The sequence below is a fragment of the Gopherus flavomarginatus genome, chromosome 1 (genome assembly GCF_025201925.1).
Source record: "Gopherus flavomarginatus isolate rGopFla2 chromosome 1, rGopFla2.mat.asm, whole genome shotgun sequence".
Classification (NCBI taxonomy): domain Eukaryota; kingdom Metazoa; phylum Chordata; order Testudines; family Testudinidae; genus Gopherus; species Gopherus flavomarginatus.
Genome location: NC_066617.1, coordinates 366,310,827 through 366,335,889, shown reverse-complemented (window position 1 = coordinate 366,335,889; position 25,063 = coordinate 366,310,827). Strand labels below are relative to the sequence as shown.

Here is a 25,063-nt window from a genome sequence, read left to right as displayed (position 1 = left end):
GAATCTCCATCATTGGAGATTTTTTAAGAGCAGGTTGGACAAACACCTGTCAGGGATGATCTAGATTCTAACTATATTTAATGTCAGTCAATAGGATTTCCTGGAAAACAGGTTATGTGAAGCAAATTTAATATTCTTTGATGAGATTACAAGTCTGATGGTAACTGTTGGTGTAATATATGTGGTCTTCCGTAAGGTATTTGTTTTAGTATTGCAGTGAATTCTGATTTAAAAACTAGGACTGTAGAAAATCAGTGGCACATATTAAATGGGTTAAAATCTGGCTAACTGATAGATCTCAAAATGTAATTGTTAATAACGGTAAATCATAAATGAGATGCGGTGTTTCTAGTGGGGTCCTACAGGGACCATGTTTTCAGCCCACACTGCTAGAGCCCACGCACTAGAAAGACTCTGAATCTGAGCAGCTGATTCTTTCCTCCTCTGACGCCAGTCATCACAAAGCTTGATCCAGTCTATCTCGCAAATCCTCACTCCATCGACAAGCTGACTTCACCAACCAGAGCCGTATTCTGCAACGCTTCCCCAATCATCCACAGAGATTCCATAGGATCAAGCATCCCAAACTCTGCACAGCTGTCTGACTCTCTTCCTAGACCCTTTGTGAGCTTCAGAGAACAGCACACTCTTCGAGATCCTGTAATGCGGCGTTCACTTGACATGTCCAGGCCACCTGAGTTTTTTCTTACTAATCAATGTTCCCATGAATGACATACCAGCACAATTAAACACTTCCACATTTGCCACCCTGTCTTGCCATCTTATTCAAAGAATTTTACGCAAGCATCTGATATGAAAACCGTCTAGTCGTTTGGTATCTTTGGCCTCATTTGTCCATCAGTCTGTGCCATATAGAAGACTGGATAAAGCACATGTCTCACCAATACAGATTTTCACTTTAGTAGACAATTTGTTATTGTTCCAGGCTCCCTCTTGCAAAAGACCAAAGTTCCTGACAGCTTTGCCAATTGTACTAGTGAGCTCAGCACCATTGTCTACATTGCTGGTAACAGTAGAGCCAAGGTAGCAAAATTGCTTGGCTTTAACATCTGGGACGGGGAGGTAAAGAATCCTAGAACAGGAAGCACAGAGGATAAAACGGGGGTAGTTTTGTGGAACAGATGTTATTGGGAATACTCAGGAGCCCTGGCCCTAGCTCACAGTAAAGTTTTGACTCTGTACAAGCCTGATCCAAAGCCTATTGAAATCGATGAGAGTCTTTCCATTGACTTCAGTGGGATTTAGCTCAGGCCCTTATTTCCTAAAAACAACCAAACACTGTTAGTTCTGAAAGTGAAAGTCCCCACGGAGGTTTCTTAGATAAAGTCAAACTATTTCCTGTGTTCTGAACAGTGCAGATTAAGTTCTACACCTGCAGCCAGCTCTTGCTCGGGTCAGCAGCCTGCCAGGGACTCAGACACACTTGGGAAAGTCAAGTATTGTAACATCATTCAATTCTTACTCTTCACTATCCTAATTACAGACACGTCTGCTCAATTCATCTCTAGACAGCAGGTTGCAAAGCAGCTTAGACAATGATACAAATCTGTCCGCAGTTACATCTGTCCAGTACCTATGGACCTGAGGGGGAGAGCGGGGACAGTGGATGAGGCAGCTGGCTGGGAGTGAGGAGACCAAGGCTTTCATCCCAGCTCTGCCCCTGGCCTGCTGTGTGTAACAATGGGCAAGTCACTCTACCTCTCTTTCTTCTACCAACCTTTGTCTGCCCTAGATTGTAAACTTTGGGGATTGGCACAGCCTCCCTATGTACAGCCCCTAGTACAATGGGGCCACAATCTGGGTTGGGAGCTCTAGGCATTTTTGATAGAATCGGAGGGGGAGGTGGTGGTGGTGCACAGAATGAAAAGTCTAATATTTTCTACTGAGTTGATTTTAGAGCTTTAATTTGTTATATAATTATAAACACTTTTGGGATGAGGAAACTACAGAAATATTTAAAACCCTATGTATTGAAAACAAAAAAAAAATCTGCTTATTTTTCTCAGATCTACATCATAAAATACATTGACCACTATTTCCATAGAGTTCCCTGATTGTTAATTGTAAAGATCCATCCTCTGGTGACACAACTACCCAGACAATGCATTCATAGCATCAGGCGAGCCTCCCAAGCAGAAAGCTGTTCATCTCTTCCCAGAGATTGCCAGGACAGCTGATATCTATCCATACATAGCTGCCACTTTAGGCACCTCAGTCCCAGAATCAGGCCCCCACCCTGGATTCACAAAGCCCTGGCTCAGCAGCCCGTGAATGCTGTAGGTGCATAAATTCACTCAGCACCTTAAATTTCTGCAGTAACCAATTCCCCAGGCTCCTATGTTTCTGGTTCTTTATACGTGCATTGCAGCCCCATGCCAGCCCTGTGGGACCCCATCTGGTAAGCATGCTTGGACCTTCCTTACCAGATCAACTCCTGTAGAGAAACTTACAAAAAAAGCTGACTGGGGAGGAGGGGAGAGAATGAGCATTTTCCTCATAACTTTTAGCCCAGTGATCAGGGTATGCCCCTGGGATGTAAGAGACCCCGGATTCAAGTCCTCTCCACAATGGAGGAGGAGAACGGAGTTGAACTGGGATCTGTCAGATGAGTGCTCTAACCATTGAGCTACAGAACCATATTTAGGCCTGCTAAGAAATAGGAGGGGGAAAGGGGACACAGACAAGATTCTGCGGTGTCAAAGCTGGGAAGGGGGACACGGAGTAAACGCTCTGCGGTGTCAGAACTGGGATGGAACACTGGGGAACAGACTCTGCCAGCGTGTAGAGCTATGGACATGTTTGCTTGGAACTAACCCCAATAAACATTGCATTGCCTGCACTTTGGACTTCTGGTCTTCTGCTTTCTGTCTGCGTGACAAGAACCAGGGGATGGGATGAAGGGAAAGCTCTCTAACAACTGTTCTTTCAATCCTTGGTCTGGTTTTATTCATTCTTGTACCCAGATCATTGTTATCTTTGCATCCTGAGCCTCAATAGGCAAGTCTGAGTTCAGTTCCAACATAACATTTTGATTTGCCTTCACTAGTCTTGGCTCTTGTTATACAGGAACAATCTGTTGTTCAGTTTGAAGTCCAGTATTAAGGCAATAATACACTATCAATGTTGGTAAGACAGGCATTTCTTTTCTTTTTAGTGTGGCTGGCTCTCTGTGATCCTACTTCCTCTTTTGTGGTTAATGTCTCTGGTTCCTCCACCTGTGGAGAAATATTCCTTTTCCGGTACAACTTTATGATAGAATTTATTTACCTTTTTGTTTGTTTGTTTCTGACTCTGTATATAGATGAAACTGAGTCTATTCATAATGTAGTGGGGCCCAGTTCATTGCTTACATAAACCATGTTCTATAAAGCATATGATAAGAGCATAACTTGAACTCCAGTTTCCCCAGCATTCTCTCCTTGGCCTTTATCAAAATAAGCTATTGCCTTCCATTTGGATTTTTCTCAATTTGGCAGCTACCTTGCGAGGAGTTTCCAATGAAAGAAAACTTGTTTCACCAAGATTTTTGTTGTGCCTAAAGCAACATTTACCTTAAGGGGAAATGCTTCCACCTATTTGGAGAATGGATCAATAACAAGAAGATATCCCTCACTCTCACAGACCAAGGGAGACAGGCCAGTCCTCACTTACAGACAGCCCCTCAACCTGAAGCAAATACTCACCAGCAACTACACATCACACAACAAAACCACCAACCCAGGAACCAAACCCTGCAACAAAGCCTGATGCCAACTCTGTCCACGTATCTATTCAAGTGACATCATCACAGGATCTAATCACATCAGCCACACCATCAGGGGCTCATTCACCTGCACATCTACCAATGTGATCTATGCCATCATGTGCCAGCTATGTCCCTCTGCCATGTACATTGGCCAAACCGGACAGTCCCTACGCAAAAGAACAAATAGACACAAATCTGACATCAGGAATCATAACATTCAAAACCCAGTGGGCGAACACTTTAACTTCGCAAACCACTCAGTGACAGACTTGAAGGTGGCAATTTTGCAACAAAAAACTTCAAAAACAGACTCCAAAGAGAGACTGCTGAACTTGAATTAATATGCAAATTAGATACAATTAACTTAGATAAAATTATAAAATTGTATCTAAGTTAATTGTATCTATAAAATTAGATACAATTAACTTAGGTTTGAGAAGAGACTGGGAACGGTTGGGTCATTACACTAATTGAATCTATTTCCCCATGTTAAGTTCTCCTCACACCTTCTATGGGTCATCTCGATTATCACTTCAAAGGTTTTTTTCTCCTGCTGATGATAGCTCATCTCAATTGATTGGCCTCTTACAGTTGGTATGGCTACTTCCACCTTTTCGTGTTCTCTGTATGTATAAATATCTTATGTCTGTGTGTTCCATTCTATGCATCCGATGAAGTAGGCTGTAGCCCACAAAAGCTTATGCTCAGATAAATGTGTTAGTCTCTAAGGTGCCACAAGTACTCCTGTTCTTCTTGCGGATACAGACTAACACGGCTGCTACTCTGAAACCATTCTATAGAGTATTACTCCTGCTGAGAAGTGCTTGTGGTGCTTCCCTCCCCTTCAGCTGTTTACAGCTGGAGAACACCGAGAAGAGGGGCGGTGACCAAGGCAACTCCACAAAGTTTTACTTGATCATCCATCGGTGGTGCAGTCCAGAGGAGTCCAGAGTTTGGGGAGCTTATTAACAAGCTTGGAGAGGTGATTAATGATGGTGAACCATCTGACTCACTCTGCTGCACCTGATAGGGTTTCTACCTGCACGTGAATGCTGGGTCCCTTACCCACAACTGCTATTTAGTTATTTGGTACCACGCTATGATCATCTTCTCCTTAAATATTACTCTCAATAAGACATCTTCATTAATTTCAATACTTGCAGCATGACTATGAGGCTACTTCCCTTTTACATTTTTCCTGAGCTCAGCTATTACATCACACAGAGACACAAGCAAAACCACACAATGAATGCAATAGCAAACATAAGCAAAAGCAGCAAGTTCCCTCTGTTAGTGACTGTGAGCACGACAGGATTCTCCTACTTCCATGATTCTCATTTGATTTTCAGAAGTAGGAGTACGTAAACCATTCCCTTGTTATCTAAGCTGGTCTTCTTTGTTGTTGTTGCCTTTGCTGTGTTCTCTAGAGGCATGTGTTGGTGCCAATCTGTAGCCTTTTATTTTATTTAAAGTGCGTTTTGTAATGTGGCGTTACACCACTGTGGGCTCAGCGCTGGTGTTTACAGTTTCATGCTAAACAGAGTGAACATCACCTCTGCTACTTGCTTCAGATTTAGAGTCTCAAGGAACACATAAAGATCCAGGGTAGCGACCACACAAACATTCATAAGCAGGTTATTTTCCAGTCATTGGTTTATGGTTAGAGTTACCAGGTATTCATTTTTCGACTGGAACACCCAGTCAAAAAGGGACCATGGCGGCTCCGGTCAGCACTGCTGACCAGACCATTAAAAGTCCAGAGGGCAGAGCAGCGGGGCCCAGGGCTAAGGCAGGATGCCTGCCCTCACTCCGCCTGGCTCCTGGAAGCAGTCGCCAGGTCCCTGTGGCATCTAGACAAAGGACGGCCAGGGAGGCTCCATGCACTGTCCCCACCCCGAGGGTCAGCTCTGCAGCTCCCATTGGCCAGGAATCATTGGCCAATGGGAGCTACAAGGTGGCACCTGCAGGCACCAGGGTAGCATGCAGAGCCTCCCTGGCCACCCATGTGTCTAGGGAGTGCATGGACCTGGTGTCTGCTTCCTGGGAGCTGCAGTAAGTCCCTCCAGGACCCCACACCCCAACCCCCTGCCCCAGATTGGAGTCCCCTCCTGCAACCAAACTCCCTCCCAGAACCCTCACCCCCCAAGAATCCCTGCTCCAGCTCCCTGCTGCACCCCAAACCCCTCATCTCCAGCCCCACCCCAGAGCCCACACTCTCCAGTCAGAGCCCTCACCCCCCCTGCACCCCAACCCTCTGCCCCAGGCCAGAGCCCCCTCCTTCACACCAAACCCCTCCTCCCTGGTCCCAGTCCAGAGCCTGCACCCCCATCTGGAGTCCTCACCTCCAGGGCCACCCAGAGGGGCTGGCAAGTGGTGCAATTTGCTCCAGACCCTGGGCCCAGCAGGGGCCCCCACAAGAGTTTTTTGGGCCCCTGGAGCGGGGTCCTTCACTCACTACGGGGCCCCTGGAAAACTCTCGCAGGGCCCCGGACCCGGAACTTCTTCTCTCCCGGTCTTTGCTGATGGGGAGGCCTTCTGCTCTGGGGCAGAAGGACCCCCCGCAGCTGAATTACTGCTGAAGTGGGACCCGCCGCTGGAGTGCAGCCAGGTCTTCGGCAGTAATTTGGTGGCGGGGGTCCTTCCGTTCCGGGACTCGCTGCCAAAGCACCTCGAAGACCCTCAGCAGGCATCTCCCCCGCCAAATTATCACCCAAGACCTAGCTGCAGTTCGGTGGCGGGTCTTGCTTCGGTGGTAATTCGGCGGAGGCGGGAGGGGTCCCTGCCGCGGGTCTTCAGGGCACTTCGGCAGCGGGTCCTGGAGCAGAAGGACTCCCCACTGCCAAATTACCACTGAAGCTGGGCCCCCGGCCACTGAAGACCCCAGGCCTCCGGAATCCTCTGGGCGGCCCTGCTCACCTCCCTCTGCACACCCCAACCTTCTTCCCCAGCCTGGAGCCCTGTCCCGCACTCTGAACCCCTCATTTCTGGCCCTGCCCAGAACCCTCTCCCACACTCCAAACCCCTCATCCCCAGCCCCACCCCAGAGCCTGCAACCCCTGCTGGAGCCCCCCCCCCATAACTCCCAGCTCAGCCCAGTGAATGTGAGTCAGGGCGGGAGAGAGCGAGCGACAGAAGGAGGCAGGGATGGAGCGAAAGGGGCAGATCCTCAGAGAAGGGGCAGGGCAGGGCCTCGGGGAAGAGGCAGGGCAGGGGTGTTCTGTTTTGTGTGATTAGAAAGCTGGCAACCCTAATGGTCCTAATTTCTTGTCTCCAAGGCCTAAAATAGCTAAGCTAAAATCTTGCTGGCCTCAGCCTACATGCCTTGCATTTCAGCTTGTCTTACTCATGTCTAGAACTTGGTTCCTCTAAATACTGATCAATCTTATCCTTTTATAATCCTACAAATTAACTCTAATTAACATACAATGTATATATATATATATGATATAACATATTGAATAATCATAACATTACACAATAAATGAATAATAAACTAAAATGATTGGTTACATGTAAATAACCCTTCTAAAGAAAAGTGGTTGCTAAAGCAAATGTGATCAAAGTAACTCTTGAATGTTAACACATTTTATTGGGTGCAAAATATGTTTTGCCCGCTTTGATAACTCTGTATTTAGTAAGAAACTGAGATTAACCCATAGCCAGCATTCTGGTCAGTTTTGCAGTTTTGCAATCACGGATTGCTTTTATACCCTGTGTTTTACCCTTTGAAGTTCTGCCGGTCTGACAGGCAGTGATAGAAAGAGAATCTAGTTCACTACATGGGCACACTCCAGTGTTCTCTCTGCTCTTATTGGAATTCTAATTAATTTGCACTTTTACCCACAAACCAGCAAATCCAACTTTCTAATCCAAGTGTTAAAACTTTATCAATGTGTTTATGAGTAGACTGTTGGCCCTTTACTAAAACTCAGTGGCGTGAGGGGGTTGGTTGGCTAGTTCCTAGTACTAAAAGAAAGAGGAAGGGTCAATGGGAAATCAGGACTATGAGAGTGACAGTCCCCAGGAATAATGGGGAGAGGCCAATGCTCTTGGTCAGCCTGATTGACAGGGCTGGCAGGCTAATCAGGGAGGCAGGAGGCTAGGGGGTCCCATCCTCCGGGTGAGCTGGAATTGCCTGGGTCAGACAGAGTGAGGCCGAACTGGCCCCCAGCCAAGAGGCCCTGCAGGTCAGACTTGGAGGGGGCTGATGCTGGGAAGAAGGATCCTGCAACCTAGCGCCTGAGGGCGTGTGGCCACCGCCAGAAAGAGTGTCCGACCTGCAGCATCACTGCAGCGCAGCCAGGGATGTGTGAGGAACAGACTGTGAACTGCCCTGACATTCCAGAGACGCTGGTTGTGGTGTTCCCGTGCCACAGAGCTTTTCCCATTTTTCATTATTTTTTTCAATTGATTGCTGTTTAATAAACTGTATTTACTGTGAGCTGCATGTAATGATCAGTGGGTCAGGGAAGTGTCCAGTGCGGAGAGAGTAGCCCGGAGTGGGGACACCCTATCCCCTGTCCTAAGAGACCACAACAAGGTTGGGGGTCAAGCCCCCCAGGAATCCTGGGCCCAGCCTTGTTGGGGTTACGAGGACTCTGCCACACAGGAGAGTGGAAGGGGAGTCCTCAAGGTCAGGCAGGCCAGTGGGTAAAGGAAGTTGGAGTGAGGACTCAGATCCTTTCGCTGGCCCACTTCACCGGGGTAGTGTATAAGCCAGGAAAGTTCCCCATAACCATTCTCCTGCTTACATGTTGTTTCCCTTGGTTTCTAAGTAAGCTGTTGCATTCCGCAGTCTTTGCACTGACTTCTTCGAGCAAGGGTGGGCAAACCTTTTGGCCCGAGGGCCACACTGGGGTTGCAAAACTGTATGGAGGGCCAGGTAGGGAAGGCTTTGCCTCCCCAAACAACCTGGCCCCTGACCCCTCCCACTTTCTGCCCCCCTCAGAACTCCCAACCCATCCAACCCCCCCTGCTCCTTGTCCCCTGACCGCCCTCTCCTGGGACCCCCCCCATTCCCCATCCCATAGCCAACCTCCCCGCTCCCTGTCCCTTGACTGCCCCAACAACCCCTATCCACACCACCACCTCCTCACAGACCCCTTAGGACTCCCCGGGCCTATCCAACTCCCCCCGTTCCCCATCCCCTGACTGCTCCCTGGTACCCCCTTCCCCTTATCCAACCCCCTGGCCCTGGACTCCTTATCATGCAGCTCAGAACAGCATGTCCGGTAGCTGCACTGCCCGGTTGGAGCCAGCCACGCTGCCCTGCAGGAGCACGCAACCCCACCACCAAGAGCGCTGCCTGTGCGGCAGTGTAGCTGGGGGGGGGAGAGCAGAGGAGGGGCTGGGGGTTAGCCTCCCCGGCCGGGAGCTCAAGGCCGGGCAGGACGATCCCTATATGCAGCCCCTAGCACAATGTGACCACTCTCCAGGGTGGGATTGCTAGGTGTTTCTGTAATACAAATTAGATGGCAGAATTTGTTGCTTAGAATTAAAAGTCCAACATTTTCCAGTGAGTTGATTTTAGATCTCAAATTTGTTACAAGATTAGAAAAGTTTCAGGACTGGGGGGAAGCTACAGAAATCTTTCAAACCCTAGGGAGTGAAAACAAAGAATCCACTTATTGTGCCCACATCTACATCCTAACACATTTTGACTACAACTATTTCCATAGAGTGCAAACATCCCAGTTTGTTTTTTTGAAAGATCTATCCTCTACTGGTACAACCACCAAGATGATCCGTTCATAGCATCAGGTGACCCTCCCAGGCAGAAAGCTGTTCATCTCTTCCCACAGATTGCCAGGACAGGTGATTATCTATCTATCTATCCCTACCTAACTGTCACTTTAGGCACCTAAATCTCATAATCAGGCCCCCATTAGGATTCCCCACTCAGCTGCTCCTGAACCCTATAGGTGCGTAAACTTGTTTGGCACCTGAATTTTTCAGTGAAAAATTCCTGAGGCTCCTATGTTTTTGCCTCTGCACACGTACCCTGCAGCTTCACAGTGGTGCATGAACAAGGGGAAAACAGGCGTTCCTCCAACAAACTCGCCTGTGGGACCTGATCTAGTAAGTGTACTTGGACCTTGCTTATTAGAATGGGCCCCTGTGATATATAAAGTGGTTGGGTAGTTCCTTTTGATGGACACCCAGCCAGCCAGTTAGCTGTAAAATCCCTGTTGGTGGCTGTATTCTACTTGTTTTACCTGTAAAGGGTTAACAAGCCCATGGGTAAAAGAAAAGGAGTGGGCACCTGACCAAAAGAGCCAATGGGAAGGTAGAACTTTTTTAAATGGGAGTGTTGCCGGCAGATAACTGCCTGAGGCCAAGCAACAGCAGGGGGGTCCCTGGCCCGGTGTGCCGCGCCAATAAACACACCAGGGTGGAGAAGCAAACCAAGTTTATTTGAGATCTCAAAGCGGTGCAGGGAGACTGACTCAAATCAAGCAGGATTAAAACAAGCAGTCTGTTTCTTTACATCCATGAGAACTTTTCTCGCTGACTAGCAATCCCCCGTGTCCCCTCCCTCTTCTGTCCAGCTGCAGCATTCTCTTCTCACACACTACTTTGTCTACCCCCTCCCTCTCCCCTTTCTGCTGCAGAGACACGTGTGCTGTATCTAAAAGCGGCCTTGAAACTTGCTTCAGCTGAGCTTCAATGGATTACAGCAGAGAACTGGCTGTTACAGCCAAAAACTAACTGCTAACACTACATTTTTGCAGCTGTTAGTACATTAGGTTACACTAGGTTACACAAAGTGTTTAACATGGAGGAACATTGGTTCACTGAGGCCCTCAACAGGAAGGCTTCATTGACACTTGTGATCTACCACTCTCCCGAGTTACCTAGATTTATGTCTAGTGACACCAACAACTCCCTCCTTTGAGAAAACTCAACAAACTTTTGGCTGAGTGTTCTCATATGCAGAGGATAAGAACAGATTTAGCTCATAAGCGTCGAGGTCGCTAGTTAGAGTCAATTGGGAAATACCAGGGGATCGGGGGGAGCAGAGTGAATTCAGGACATTTTACAGCATTCTATGAACACAAAAAGAACAACAAAGAGAAGGAGTACACAAAAGAGCAAAAACACTATACGCCGACCCCATGCACCTAAATCGGGCATCCAGGAGGTTAACCAACCCCATACCTCTTGGACTCCTGTACCGGTGTTATCAAGGGTAATATGGTGAAAGGCGGCAACCTGCTTTCTAATAGCATGTATATCAGTTTCCACCCGCTGCTGTTGGTTTATAAACACACAACAGCTGGAGTTAACTAAGACACAAACTCCACCCTGATTAGCAAGGAGGTAATCTAGGGCCAAACGATTTTGTAAAACTGTCTGGGACAACTGAAATACTTCACCTTGGAGAGCCGATAAGGCATCTGCTGTGGAGTTTGCCATTATTTCCAAGGCAGCAGAAATATTTACAATAGCTTTTTCTAACTCATTTACTCCCAACGAAGGCAAAAACCAGCAGACAAAAGAATGAAAACCTGTAGGCCCACTGGCCAGGGGATTAACAGGAACATTCCGTCGGCTCCTCCAAACATGATTACAAACCTCGCCTTGGTTTAATGTTGGATGTATTGTGACAGCAGGGACCACAGCTCCCAGGGCACAAGAGCCCCACCAGTCAGCTGGGAGCGCTTTATAAGCCGTCTGATTACAAAGCCAATGCCAGCCAGATCCCGTAGGGACCGGCCATGGGGCTTGACCACAGGTGGAGGAAGGGCTCAGGTAAACATGTTCTGAGTAATTGCACTCCACCATGGCATTGCCCGCAAAGATGGTATTGTCTCCCTTATCTCGTCAGTGGCATGCAGCATAGGGATCCTGAGGTACCATATGGATGGACCATGTCTGAACTGGGGGGTCCGGGCTGTAGTTGCAATCAGGAAACAGCTGATCTATAAGTGTGCCATTGAGTGAAAGGGGAACACCCCATAGTGGAATGCCCTGTTCAGTATGGGTGGGAGTGTGTATGCAGACCCAATATGAGGATTGATTTACACCTTGAGCAACTGCATGAGTTAAATGCAAAAAACTATTATCTTCCCACTTTGCATGCTTTTGGGGGAACACAGGAATTAATAGCAGCAATATTATGGCAAACAGTAACAGGAGGGCAAACCCTGAACCTGAACCCATATTGGGCGGATTACTTTAGGGCCTCAAAATCTTAAGGCCTCAAATGCCCACAAAATAAGAAAGATTAAGAAGTACAACAACACGCAAATTAAAAACCAAAGGATCCAGGCCGACAGGTTAGGCCGGCCCTCTGAAAATAAACACAGCCAATGTTCAGTGTGTTCACAGGGAGTGCACTGTGGCGGTTAAAAGGGATTGCAGGGCATTCCCCAGCACTCCTTATTGTTGCTTCAATAACAGCTTAAGTTCCCAAATCGTCACTGGAAGTTTTCTCAGCAGGCTGGACGGTCCACTGTTCAGGAGCTGGCACTACTTTCAGACGAGAGTAATGAATCCAGTTTTTGTGTCCCTCAACCTTTGCTGCTGTATGGGAAACCAGCAGGATGGTGTGTGGTTCTTTCCACTTCTCTTGGAGAGGCTCGTCCTTCCAGGTACGAACAAGCATGGAGTCGCCGGGCTGCAAGGAGTGGATTGGGACATCCAGCGGGAGAGGCTGGAAATCTTTGGTGTACCTGTGAAGAGAACAGAGAGCAGCAGATAAAGAGCACATGTACTGAGACAAGAAACCACACCCCATTTCCCACTCCCCTGCCAGAACCGGTGTACCGTTCATAGGCCATGCCCTTCCAAACATAATCTCAAAGGGACTGAACCCTAATCTGCCCTTAGGGAGAGCACGGACACGGAGTAAAACAAGGGGCAAAGCATCAGGCCACCGAAGAGAGGCCTCCTGGCAAACCTTTGAGAGATGTCGCTTGAGTGTCTGATTCATGCGTTCCACTACTCCACTGGCCTGTGGTCGCCAAGGAGTGTGGAGCTTCCATGGGATCTGTAAGACATCCGATATGTTCTGAACAAGTTTTGATGTGAAGTGGGTTCCATTGTCAGATTCCATCCGCTGGGGGAGTCCAAATCGAGGAATAAGCTCCTTGACAAATTTTAAGGCCACTGTTTTGGCCGTATTGTTTCGACATGGCAAGGCTTCAGGCCATCCGCTGAATCGATCTACTGAGACGAGAAGGTATTTGTACCCTTGAGTCCGGGGGAACTCAGTAAAATCTATTTGCCACACCAGTCCTGGACCTGGGGTGGGTTCCAGAGTGGCTGGCGTCACTGACAGTCCTGGTCGTGGGTTATTCTTTTGGCAGACCAAACATTCAGCTTGTACCTGGGATGCTAGGGGTTTAAGTCCAGAGGTTAGAAAATATTTACTCATAAGCTGGGTAAGAGCCTCCCTTCCTGCATGAGTAGTTTGATGTAATTGCTGTAACACTGGTCGGTTTAGGCTCTTAGGTAATAGAATTCTTCCCTCTGTGAAGTAGAGCCATCCCTCCTTTTCCTGGAGACCAAGCCTGTCGGCCAGGTTTCTTTCTTCTGGAGAGTACTGCGGGGCTGGGAGCTCCCCTACCGATGGGATAAGGGCATGCATATGGGCAGTCTCTGCCTCCAGTGGCTGCAAGGTAGCAGCATGCTTGGCTTCCCTGTCTCCCCTAGCATTACCCCGGGCCACATCTTGATTTTCCCTTTGATGGGCCTTACAGTGCACCACTGCTACCTCTAAGGGGAGCTGTACAGCTTCTAGAAGTCGGAGGATCTGAGACCCATGCTTAACCAGAGAGCCTTGGGCTGTTAGCAGTCCTCTTTGCTTCCACAAACCAGCATGAGCATGTAATACTCCAAAAGCATATTTAGAGTCAGTAAAGATGTTGACTCGTTTTCCTTTTGACAGTTCAAGTGCACGGGTCAGGGCTACTAGTTCAGCAAGCTGAGCAGATGTCTCAGCAGGTAAACCCTCGGCTTCCACGGTATCGTGGAGGGTCACAACAGCATAGCCTGCCCTCCTTTGTCCATCTACAACAGCACTACTGCCATCAGTGTACCACTCACACTCTGCATTTGGAAGCGGTTGGTCCTTTAAGTCTGGACGGCTGGAGTATTGGGCATCTATTACATCTAGACAGTCATGTTCCCGCTCCTCTGTCTCTGGCAAAAGGGTGGCTGGGTTAAGGGAGGGGCAGGTCTGCAGGGTGACTTCAGGGTTCTCTAAAAGCTTAGCCTTATACCGAGCCACTCGAGCCTAGGTGAGCCAAAGACCACCCTTGGCATCCAGCAGGGCCTGAACCATGTGAGGAACAAACACTTGCACAACACCTCCCAGGGTTAACTTCTCAGCTTCCTCAAGTACTAGGGCAGTTGCAGCAACCGCCCGTAAACACGCTGGCCACCCCTTGGCAACTGGATTGAGTTGTTTGGAAAAGTAAGCCACGGGACATTTCCAAGTGCCTAATAACTGAGTGAGCACTCCCAGAGCCACCCCTTTCCTCTCATGTACATACAGCCGAAACGGCTTGGAGATGTCCGGCAGACCCAGGGCTGGGGCTTCCATTAACTTTCTTTTCAGAACCTTAAATGCCTTGTCAGCGTCTGGGGACCAGTGAAAGGGCTCGTGATCCGCTCCCTTAACGCATTCGTACAATGGTTTGGCCCACAGTCCAAATTCAGGGATCCATATTCTGCAAAAGCCTGCCATGCCCAGAAATGCCCTGAGTCATTTATGATTGCTTGGGATAGGAACTTAACAGATTGCTTCCTTCCTTTCATTTGAAAGCTGACGTTCTCCTTGCCTTATGTGAAACCCTAAGTTCTGTACTTCTGAGAGGGCGATTTGAGCCTTACTCCATGCTACCCAATAGCCTTGGAGTCCAATAAAGTTCAGGAGGCTCACAGTGGCTTTAAGGCAAGGGGTTAAACCCACAGCTGCAATTAACAAGTCATCTACATATTGCAGGAGGAGGACCTTGTCCTCATTGTCCCATTCCTCCAAGTCCCTAGCCAGGGCCTGGCCAAAAAGGGTGGGGGAGTTTTTAAATCCCTGGGCCAAAACTGTCCAGCAAAGCTGCTTTTTAACCCTCCTTTTGTCCTCCATTCGAAGGAGAAAATCTCCTGAGATGGTGTGTCAGCTGGAATTGTGAAGAAGGCATCTTTTAAATCCAGAACTGAAAAATGGGTATACTGTCCCCCCACAGAGGCCAACAAGGTATATGGGTTTGGGACGAGGGGGTGCAGAGTTTTAACCCATTCATTAACTGCTCTGAGGTCCTGCACCAGCCGGTACATGCCATCAGGCTTTTGCACAGGCAAGATAGGAGCGTTTCAAGCTGACCGCCATTCTCGGAGTACACCATATTGTAGGAATCTGTCTATAGTTCCCTGTAGCCCCTCTCTGGCTTCCCTCTTGATTGGATACTGTTTGATTCGCACCAGGCCTTTTCCTGGCAAAAGCTGCACATTGACAGGGGTTTGGTGTGTGGCTTTTCCCAGGACCCCTGATGCCCATACTAGGGGGTATATCTAGTCCTCCCACTGGCTCCACTCTGGGGCTTGCATAGCTGAGGGCTCAACTGCAAGAGTCATGATCCATGCATTCTCGGGGGGTAAGGTAAGGGTTATTTCATCTTGAGTAAAATGCAGGGTGGCACCTAAGCGACAAAGCAGGTCCCGTCCTAGCAGGGGTGTTGGGCAATTGGGAAGGTAAACCAGCTTGTGAGATACAGTTCTGTTTCCCAAAGCACATTCCGCTGGGGCATACACTGAACGCTTGGTTCCTTTTGCTGTGGCACCCACCACAGTGAGAGAGTCTGCCACGGGCAGCTGAAGGGGTTGATTTACAGCGGTGCGTGTTGCTCCAGAGTCTACTAAAAAGTCTATTTCTGAATTTCCCACCCGCATTTTTACTCGGGGTTCCGGGGGCAGGATGGTCCGTCTCCCCTGACACCCCTATTCTTGCTCCTCTGCAGCCATCATAGGAGTATGCTCCCTTTGGGGGCATTCATTTTTCCAGTGTCCCTCCTGCCGGCAGATAGCACACTGGTTGCGACCCAGGTGCTTCTCCTGCGGGTCAGGGCTTCCACGCCCACAGCCCCTTACTCCCCGGCCCCTTCCACCTTCCTGGGTCCTTTCCCTGCCAGCTTGCACTGCCACTACCGTCATTTTCACTTGCTTTTTCTCCTTTTCTCCCTCTCTCAGGCTATAAACCTTATTTGTAGTTTCCAGAATCTGTGCCATGGTCATGCCCATTAAATCCTTCTTTTTCTGCAATTTCCTTTTAATATCAGGGGCTGCACGACTGGTAAAGATACCTTTTATAACTGCCTCAGTGGCCTGGTCATCGGGGTTTGCATTTGTATTCTGTCGAATAGCGTCTTGGATGCACTGCAGAAAGGCAACCGGACTTTCCTTTGGCTCCTGCACTATCTCATATGGTTTTGCCCAATTGTTGTGTCGGACAGCCGAGTGACGGAGTCCGTACAAAAGCAGCTCCTTATAGGAGGTGAGGCGGTTGAGGTGCTGCTCATCATTAGGATTCCACCTGGGGTCAGCCAGGGGAACCTGGTTCCCAGGAACAGGGACAGTATCTGGATTCGCATCATATCTCCGCTGTGCCTCCTCCCTTGCCTTGGACATAACCTGATTCCACTCCACCTCAGACAACAGGGTCCTCATAAGGATCTGACAATCATCCCAGTCAGGCTTGTGGCTAGCCAGACATCCCTCAAAAACTGAGATAAACCGGCTTGGATTCGTTGAGAATTCCCCAGCCTGTGTCTTAAAGGCTGCTAGCTCCACTGCATTAAAAGGCACATGGGTGTAAACTTGCATAGTAGTGGCTGCACGCCCTTCCGCTCCTTGGCAGGCTATCCTGGTCTCGGTAATCAACGGATAGAATCCCACTGAGGGAGCAATCTCTGGGGCCTGGGGCACCTGCTCTTTATATGGTGGGGGTGTTAAAACCGAAGGGGACACCGAATCTGCCATTACAACTGTAGGAGGGCTCTGGGGACTAACATTAGTGACTACTGAACCTGTTGGAGTGAAATTACACTGTTGCAAAATATCTGTCCTATGCCATAAAGCCATAAACAATTGCGCATACAGATGTTCATTCCATTTACCTGTTCGCTGACAAAACAGGATTAGCTGAAGGATCGTATTGTAATTAAGTGATCCTTCTGGTGGCCACCTCTCCTGGCTCTCTAGTTGGTATTGAGGCCAGTCTACTGTACAGAACCTTTTAAAGTTATGCTTAGTCATTGGATCCGAGCCAAACACCTTCCAATTCACCAGAATGCATTCTAAGGGTGTACACCGTACCTGGCGCCCCATACCATGCCCTTGACCCATTATATGACACTCTATCGTCTAATGGGAATTATGCCTGGCACCCCATACCATGCCCTTGACCCATTATATGACGCTCTATCGTCTAATGGGAATTACAATGACTGGGCATCCTCAGCCTCGGGCCTAAGTCCACACTACTAGACTGTTCCTACCTTATCCAAGGGACCGGTTCCTCACTGTTGCCCACAACTGCTTTTCCACGACTCGAGTGCGTTGCACCGTTGAGCCCTCTGGAGTCGCTCACATCGCGTCTCCGCTGAGGCCCCTGATGAAGTCACCGGTGCACGTTGGGCGTCGGTCGTCACCGCAATCCGTCGACCACCAGGAGGGATCCAGGCAAGGCTAATTTTAGCCTCAATGCCCACCGTTGGATCCAAATTCCAATGCCTGGCTCCCTTTCCCTGGCCAGAAAAATCTGCCCCCAAAGACCCAACTCCACAACGTATCCTCTGAACAAAGGATCAGCTCAGCATGCGAACAGGAGAGGCAAGCAGGGGAGTTTTTCAGGGTGTAGCTGTAGATACAGTGCACAGAGGTAAAGGGTGAGTTGTGTGTTGGTCTGTTCACTGTTTCCATGTGGGTCGTGTGGCTGGGGTTTGAGTCCCTCACCAGGCCAGGTGACAGAGGTCTGTCTGTGTCTGTGGCTCTGACCCTTGGGCCTAGGATCAGCCCTGATGTTTGACATCTGAATCATCGATCACCCTGTTAGCCCCGGGGCAGAACTAAGCAGTGAGGTGCAGAGTGTATAAGGTAGTTAGTTGCTGAGCAAACACTTGACCAGGCACTTGGGTGAGGCACTGAACTATTCCGTTATATCGTTATTTTAGCCTCTTTCTCTTGGATACGATCAACAGACCTGATGGGCCTGTTGGGTTCTGTGTATTGTGCAGCAGTTTAAAGGCACTTTTGAGTAAACACAGCAGCACTAGGTACAGTATTTCCACCCCCCAGAATCCTTCAGGAAGTGAAATCAGGATTTCCCCACAACTACTGCCCACCCCTCCAGCTGAGAACTGTATTTCAGGGTCAAACCCGCCTCTGTTATGGCTGGGCTGCTGTCCCTGAGAGAGCAATTCCTGCCTGGGAAATCCCAGTCACTGAATGTGGAACAATGGATCACAGTGAAACAATGGGGAGGATGTTTGGTTTGATGTGTTCTTTCCCCTCAAATCTCCACTGACGTTCCTGATGGATTCTCCTGCAGCCGCACACGGATGTTGGAACCATGATGAAGCCTCTGCTGATCCCCTTGACATACTTCTGTCTTCAAACCTGGCTGGAAATCCCTCAGGTAAACTCTTGAGCTTTGCCAGTGAAGCACTTTGTGTTTTCTCATGTTTCTGCTCAAGGCTATGCAGGCAGCCATACTGCCTTAGACCCATAGATGTGTAGGGCTGGAAGGGACCTCGAGAAGTCATCTAGTGCAGCCTTGTGTGCTGAGACTGGACCAAGTACATCGAGACCACCCTGGACAGATTTTGTTTAATCAGGGCCCCATACCACCTTCCCTAGTGGCTGGTAGGGGAACCCAGGCCCTCCCACAAAACTGGGTCCCTCTGACCAGCAGCCAACGTCTGCTCCATCACACTTCTTCCTGCTGCCTCCATGGATATCTTCCTACCACAGCCATTTTCCAGTCCCCACAGCCTCTCCCGGCTCACCCTTCTTTCAGGGCCGGGCCCGCAGGGCTCCCCCGTGTAGTCCCCCAACACAATCCCAATCCAAAAGAACAAAATTAAACCAATTTCTGCCTTGCTTGGGCTTCCTCCTCACACTGCAGGAGCCTCCCTGTTCCCCTCAGGTCTCTCCACGCTTTACTGCCAGGAGAGGGACTGCCAAGGTCCTCCACCTCTCCCTGCAGCCCCTCAAACTCCAAACACCCCCTAGGCTTTACCAACACTGCCGCTGGCTTCCTCCTGGCCTGAGGCAACTCATCTCTGGCCGCAGGCTTCACTGCCCCCAGTCTCCTAGGCCTCCTCCTGGCTCTGGGCCCTCCAGTGCTGGCTCCAGGCCTCTCTCTGCCTTTAGCCCAAGAGGGGATGTCCCTAGCTGGGTCTGATCACCACCTTTGCGTAACACCCTCCAGGTGCCACCCCACATCCTAAAGGGGCTCAGACTCTGGTTAGCCCCTGGTTAACCAGTGTGGGGTTTATACAACCCATCACAATGGTGTTGCTGTCCTCCATGTGCATTTGGGGGTTGGATCATGGATGGAACCTTTCCGTGGGCACTGCCAGCCTTGGAGCATGCAGTGCATGGCTGGCATACAGAGATGGCAACCCACTGACTCCCACTGAGATAAATGGGGGTGGTTTCTAGATATTCCTGGGGGAGTGGATTGGGATCTCAGTCCCTCCTATCTCCCTCCCTTCTATGTCCCTTGTTCCCTCTGCTTTGTCTTCCCTAATAATGTATCCCATCCTGCCTTTCATCCTAACCTCCCCTCCCCACCTGCACACAATATATCTGTTACACTAACAAAGTCCCCAGTAAACTAAAGATGCATCTGTAATGATTACAGGGCTTGCTGGTGCTCAGGTGTGTTCCCCCCCCCTCCAAAAAATCATGGAGGCAATATAACATTTGCCAAGCAACGCACCGAGGATTCTGCCTATATGTTCTACCCCTTTCATCTGTCTTGTCTAGTTAGAGGTAAGCCACTAAAGGCAGAGATCATCTAGGGCTCAGCACAATGGAACCCCAATTCTGGGTGTGACCTCTAGTACTATTGTAACACAACTGCTAATGTGACCGTATGTTTCCTTTATTTTCCTAGGCAAAATGCCAGGTGGAGCTTGTTAGAAAAACAGGAAGACCCAGAGGTAGATAGAGTAAACGGGCTTCTTTTTGGCAGAACTTGTTCCCTTTGACCAAGTTGTTGAGTAGGCATGGAGTTAATTACATCACACTTCATCTAGGTTAATATGTAAATACCCACATTTACTACAACACCCCCTAAACCCTTATTGAGTAATATGGATACCCATACAATGAATATGATTATCCCCGCCCCAGTTTACAGCATTACACATATCATACAGACATTTTCACCTTGAAGATACATTTCCTTGAAATAATTGCAGCCACAAATTCCCTTGATCAGCAGTTCACAGGGAAAGGAGGAAGGAGCCATGACCCCGAGCTCATTTATGTAGCTGGGAAAGGAAGGGAGGGGAAGATAACACGGCTTTACACAAAGATTATCCCTTAGATCCCTGCACTCCTTGTTCAGCTGCAATGCTGATCAATCCTTAACAAGCAGAAGGGAACTTTATGGCAAGATGACACTATCGATCATGCGAAGGAATAGTGTGTGCCTGAGCCTACTCCCTAATACCATGCCAGCACACCAGCAGTTTCCCAGGTCTTTACCTAACCTTTACATATCTCAACAGATCTGAGCATGATGCCAGATGCTTTTGATGACCAATATCTAGGATGTGCTGAAAAAATGTATACACGTGCACATGATCTGCTACAGACGGAAATTAGAATATCCTCATCATTTAGCAGAGTGTGGAAAAATGCAGCCAAAAAATGGACAGATGTGAAAAAGTATTCTCGCCGCAGCGACATTAAGGATGAGTATGGAATAGCCATAGTAGCCTACACAGACAAACCCGAAGACAACCGTGATGCTTTTTCAACTACATTTAATAAGGCAGTGAGAGAGACTGGGACATCTCTACATGACTACATGGTCAATTTCCAGTTCAAAGCCTTTCATTATTATTTGACAAGAGCTTTGCAGGTCTTAAGAAATGGGTGTAATGTGATGTATAACATGATGCTGTACCGGGGCACTAAATCTCAGTACATGGGATCGGGTCTCGTCAGGTTTGGATACTTTAGCTCTTCATCTATTCGGAAAGATGTGGCTGAAAGTTTTGGCAAGACCACGTTCTTCACCATCCACTCATGCTTTGGTGTTGAGATCAGGAACTTATCACAGCATCCTTACCAAGAAGAAGTATTAATTCCAGTCCATGAAATATTCAATGTGGCCCAAGGACAAGGGAATAACCACTTTATCCTCCGGAGCACAAACCGGACCTGCAGCCATTTTAACTGCGCGTACCTGGGTGGTGAGTACTGGGCTGAACACGAAAAATATTTGTGTGGGGCTATTTGCTGTGGTGAATTTGAAAACCCCACTTCAGGGAGAGCTGAGGAGAGGGACACTGACATGGGGACTTGCCACCAGGGCTAGGGGAGACAGGCTGCCATGACTCTTGCTGCTGGAGAGGGTTTGGGTTGGGGTGGGTGGACATCAGGTCCCAAGCACTTACTGAGGAAAGTAGGTGCCTAGACATCATGGCAATGGAAGCACTAGAAAGGCAGGTGAAGGTCCCAAACGACTGCGAGTCTTCAACACACACACACCCCGTACAGAGTCCACAGGAGCCCTGGCAGAGCAGCTGTGGCTCCTCAGACACAGCACAGCAAATCCATAGACTTGGAAAAGGGAGCAGTCGGGTGGCCTAGTGTGCAGATGGCACATTATTTGGGACAGTCAGGACTAGGGACAATGGTGAGGAACTTCAGAGAGATCTAATCAAGTTGGGTGAATGGGCAACACAACATCAGGTGAAATTCACTGACACACATTCAAGGTAACGCACATTGTGAGAAACAGTGTGACTGGATTGTTAATGAGCTGTATCAACTCAGACAGAGCTGGCCATCATTGTGGAGAGTTCGGTGCAAATCTCAGTGAAAACCTCTGTTCAATGTGCTGCTAGGTTTATAAAGCAACAAAATGTTACCATGCATCTGGAATGATGGGATGGAGAATAGTGTGGAGATATTAGAACTAAGGCTAAGATTTTGTCTTTTTTTTTTTTTTTAGTAAAAGTCATAAGCAAGTCACAGGCAATAAACAAAAATCCACAGCCCCTTGACCTGTCCATGACTTGTACTATATACCCCAGACTAAATCGCTGGTGTTCTTGGGGGCTCTGCTGGTGCTGGGGGGGTGGGGGAGGGGAAGAAGGTTCAGAGACAAGGGGTGAAAATGATCAGAGGTGTGGAGAGCTTTCTATGGGAGAGATTGGGATGACTGAGCTAAAAGAAAAGAAATATGGAGATATACAAAATAAATGAGACAGGGGAAATGGCAGTGTATAATTTATCATTCCTCATAAAACAAGAATAAACTGAAGGTAACATATTTTAAGTAGTAAAAGGATATGCCCTGTTATAGAAAATGCAGGGTTAACTTGTGGGACTCACTGCCACAACCTGTTCACGACTCCAGAGCTAAAAAATTAGCCATTGATATAGACAGTTAGAATCTCTACAGTTAAAAATACATAGTTTATCCTATGTAACATAAAAGGACAATAAACCCTTAGGCCTGAGGACAAAAGGCAGTCACTAACTGCCAGGGTTGGGGAAGTAATTTCCTGTATGTGTAGGTTATTCTCCTCTGGGGAATCTTGCAGCCTCCCAATACAGCTGGACCTCAGCTAGGGTGACCAGATGTCCCAATTCTATAGGGACAGTCCCGATTTTTGGGTCTTCCCTATATAGACTCCTATTACTCCCCACCCCCTGTCCTGATTTTTCACATTTGCTATCTGGTCACCCTAGCCTCACCTCAATCAGGGACACGATACCAGGCTAGATCCAGTCCGACAGTTCCTATGTTTCTTTGCAAACAGTAGAGTGAAGTTGAAAATTCTACATGGGCAAATCCCATTTCATTGACCCTCTGTTTGTACTGTAGGAGAGAAGAAAGAAACGTATGTTTACAACTCTGGTAAGAGATTTTTTTTTCCCCATTCTTTTGTGAATGACTCGCCCTCTGTTTTAAAGTGCAGAGCTGAGAGCAACCCCACCAGGCAAACATGTCACATGAAACCAGTTGAGAAATAAGTGGGGTTAACTGTACATTCTGTCTATTTATCCAGGTTCTCTTAGGGACCTTAGGACTAATATCTGAGTACCTTCCCCTCTGACTCAATTCCAGGCGCAGTTGATTTCAGAAAAGAAAATTTAAGGCGAATAACCCCTTAGAGCACTAAAGGTTCATCTTCAGTGTTCTGAACTATAAGCTGAAACACGTCCCCTAACCCAGCACCACAAGTGTGTCTCCATCTCCCTCCTCTCATAACTGACCCATTCTAGCCCCAGTGGAACTACATCCTCTCAAAGGACTAAACAGGACTATTTTACCAGAGCAGGTCGGAAAAATCGCAACAAAACATTTTCTCATTGGAATATGACGATCTGTCAAACTCTAAACCTTTTGCAGAGGTAGTTTGATTTCCATCCTGTTCTGTCAGAACGCTGCCTGGGTTCCAGCCAGCTCACCCACCTGGCTCCTTGGCAGCTTGGCTGGCAGGCTGCCGAAGAGTCATAGATCCCAGGACTTCCAGTTCCCCTGACCCTGGGACAGCCTACTTGGTGAACTGCCCCAGAGCCAACACTCTAGTCCCTGGTGTGGAGAATTTCAAAATTTGGGTGTTTTTTTTTATTCCACATCAGAACAAAACCAAATTTTGAAATATCAAAATCCTCCACAAAATGGAATGACCCTTCTCTGCCCTGCTCCACATTTTACCCCTAAGCCAATAAAAAAAACAAACAAACAGTGAGGTGAATGTCCCAGGCTGGAGTGTCCTGCTGAGGGGAAATGGATTAATGAGTCTCTGCAATAAGCAGGTTCCAGTAGCTATTGGGAAGGAAACAAGTATCCAGCTTTAAGGATCTCTGTCAGTGTGAAGTAATTTCCTATCAATTGTTTGATCTGCTTTTTCCTATTAACAGCTACCAGAGGCGGCATCGCCTTCCCCGGTGTTCTGAGCTCACTGTTTGGAGGATCTGTCATCCTGGTCCAAGTTGCTGCTCTGAAGCTGTTTGCTGGTTTCTAAATTGTCCTATTTGTGTTGCTGACTTTTTCCCTCTAACACACATCATGGTGATGAGACTTGCCAGATCCAAAGCTGTCCTGCTATTCTGCCAGCATTCCAAAGGGAAACCAGCAACATGGAGGGAGTGTTGCAGGTACCTGCTTGGGCAAGCTTTGATTATACATTATCGATGAGTAGATCAAAATGGAAGCTCATAGTTCTATTACAGGTGCAATATGTCTTAGCACACGTCCAGACTAACCCGCGGCATCGGCGGGTTAAAATCGATTGCTCGGGGATCGATATATCGCGTCTAGTCTGGACGCGATGTATCGATCCCCGAGCGCGCTTACATCGATTCCGGAACTCCATCAACCTGAACAGAGTTCCGGAATCGACACGGAGAGCTGCGGACATCGATGCCACGCTGTCTGGACGGGTGAGTACCTCGATTTTAGAAATTCGACTTCAGCTACGTTATTCCCGTAGCTGAAGTTGCGTATCTAAAATCGATTTTAATACCTAGTCTGGACGTGGCCTTAAAGTGCCAGAGCTAAAAGTTGGTGCCTAGGATTTGATAACTGCTTTCAACTACCTGAAAGGGAGTTCCAAAGAGGATGGATCTAGACTGTTCAGTGGTAGCAGATGACAGAACAAGGAGTAATGGTCTCAAGTTGCAGTGGGGGAGGTTTAGGTTGGATATTAGGAAAAACTTTTTCACTAAGAAGGTGGTGAAGCACTGGAATGGGTTACCTAGGGAGGTGGTGGAATCTCCTTCCTTAGAGGTTTTTAAGGTCAGGCTTGACAAAGCCCTGGCTGGGATGATTTAGTTGGGAATTGGTCTGCTTTGAGGAGGGGGTTGGACTAGATGACCTCCTGAGGTCCCTGCCAACCCTGATATTCTAGGATTCTATGATATAAATAATTACTTGTATTCCTCTCATGCTAGCACTTTTGTACTAACTTTTGATGACTTCAGTAAAAAGACTTTGCAGAGATGAACAAAGTCAAAATATTTTAATTAATGCAATAGATGGGTTTAATCTATGTCTTAGCCAGGTGAATCTGTAACAGCGCAGTTTGTGGCATCCCATGTCTA

At 48.1% G+C, this 25,063-nt stretch overlaps 3 protein-coding genes across 10 annotated transcripts in view; 2 read left to right on the top strand and 1 right to left on the bottom strand.

The window, feature by feature from the left end:
* LOC127033113 (ecto-ADP-ribosyltransferase 5-like) overlaps positions 1-25,063 on the top strand; it is a 95,726-nt gene that overhangs the window by 24,805 nt on the left and 45,858 nt on the right. The window lies entirely within an intron of this gene.
* On the top strand, positions 1,372-23,868 carry LOC127033634 (ecto-ADP-ribosyltransferase 5-like). Of its 3 annotated transcripts, none has more exons than XM_050921776.1 (5): positions 1,372-1,457; positions 18,315-18,401; positions 19,887-19,987; positions 20,506-21,195; positions 22,839-23,868. In XM_050921776.1, the coding sequence occupies exons 4-5, from the start codon at positions 20,514-20,516 to the stop codon at positions 22,985-22,987; spliced, it is 831 nt and encodes a 276-aa protein (XP_050777733.1). In that variant the 5' UTR covers positions 1,372-1,457; positions 18,315-18,401; positions 19,887-19,987; positions 20,506-20,513; the 3' UTR covers positions 22,988-23,868. The 3 variants fall into 3 exon arrangements, with proteins under 3 accessions (XP_050777733.1, XP_050777664.1, XP_050777814.1); XM_050921707.1 differs by having other exon boundaries at positions 19,887-19,992; XM_050921857.1 differs by lacking the exon at positions 19,887-19,987.
* Positions 9,478-25,063, bottom strand: part of LOC127044971 (ecto-ADP-ribosyltransferase 5-like) — a 74,357-nt gene continuing 58,771 nt past the window's right edge. For all 6 annotated transcript variants that reach the window (XM_050940692.1, XM_050940785.1, XM_050940884.1 and 3 more), the window contains one exon: positions 9,478-12,441. In XM_050940692.1, coding sequence (XP_050796649.1) covers positions 12,245-12,441 — 197 coding nt within the window. In that variant the 3' untranslated portion in view covers positions 9,478-12,244. The remainder of the gene's footprint in view (positions 12,442-25,063) is intronic.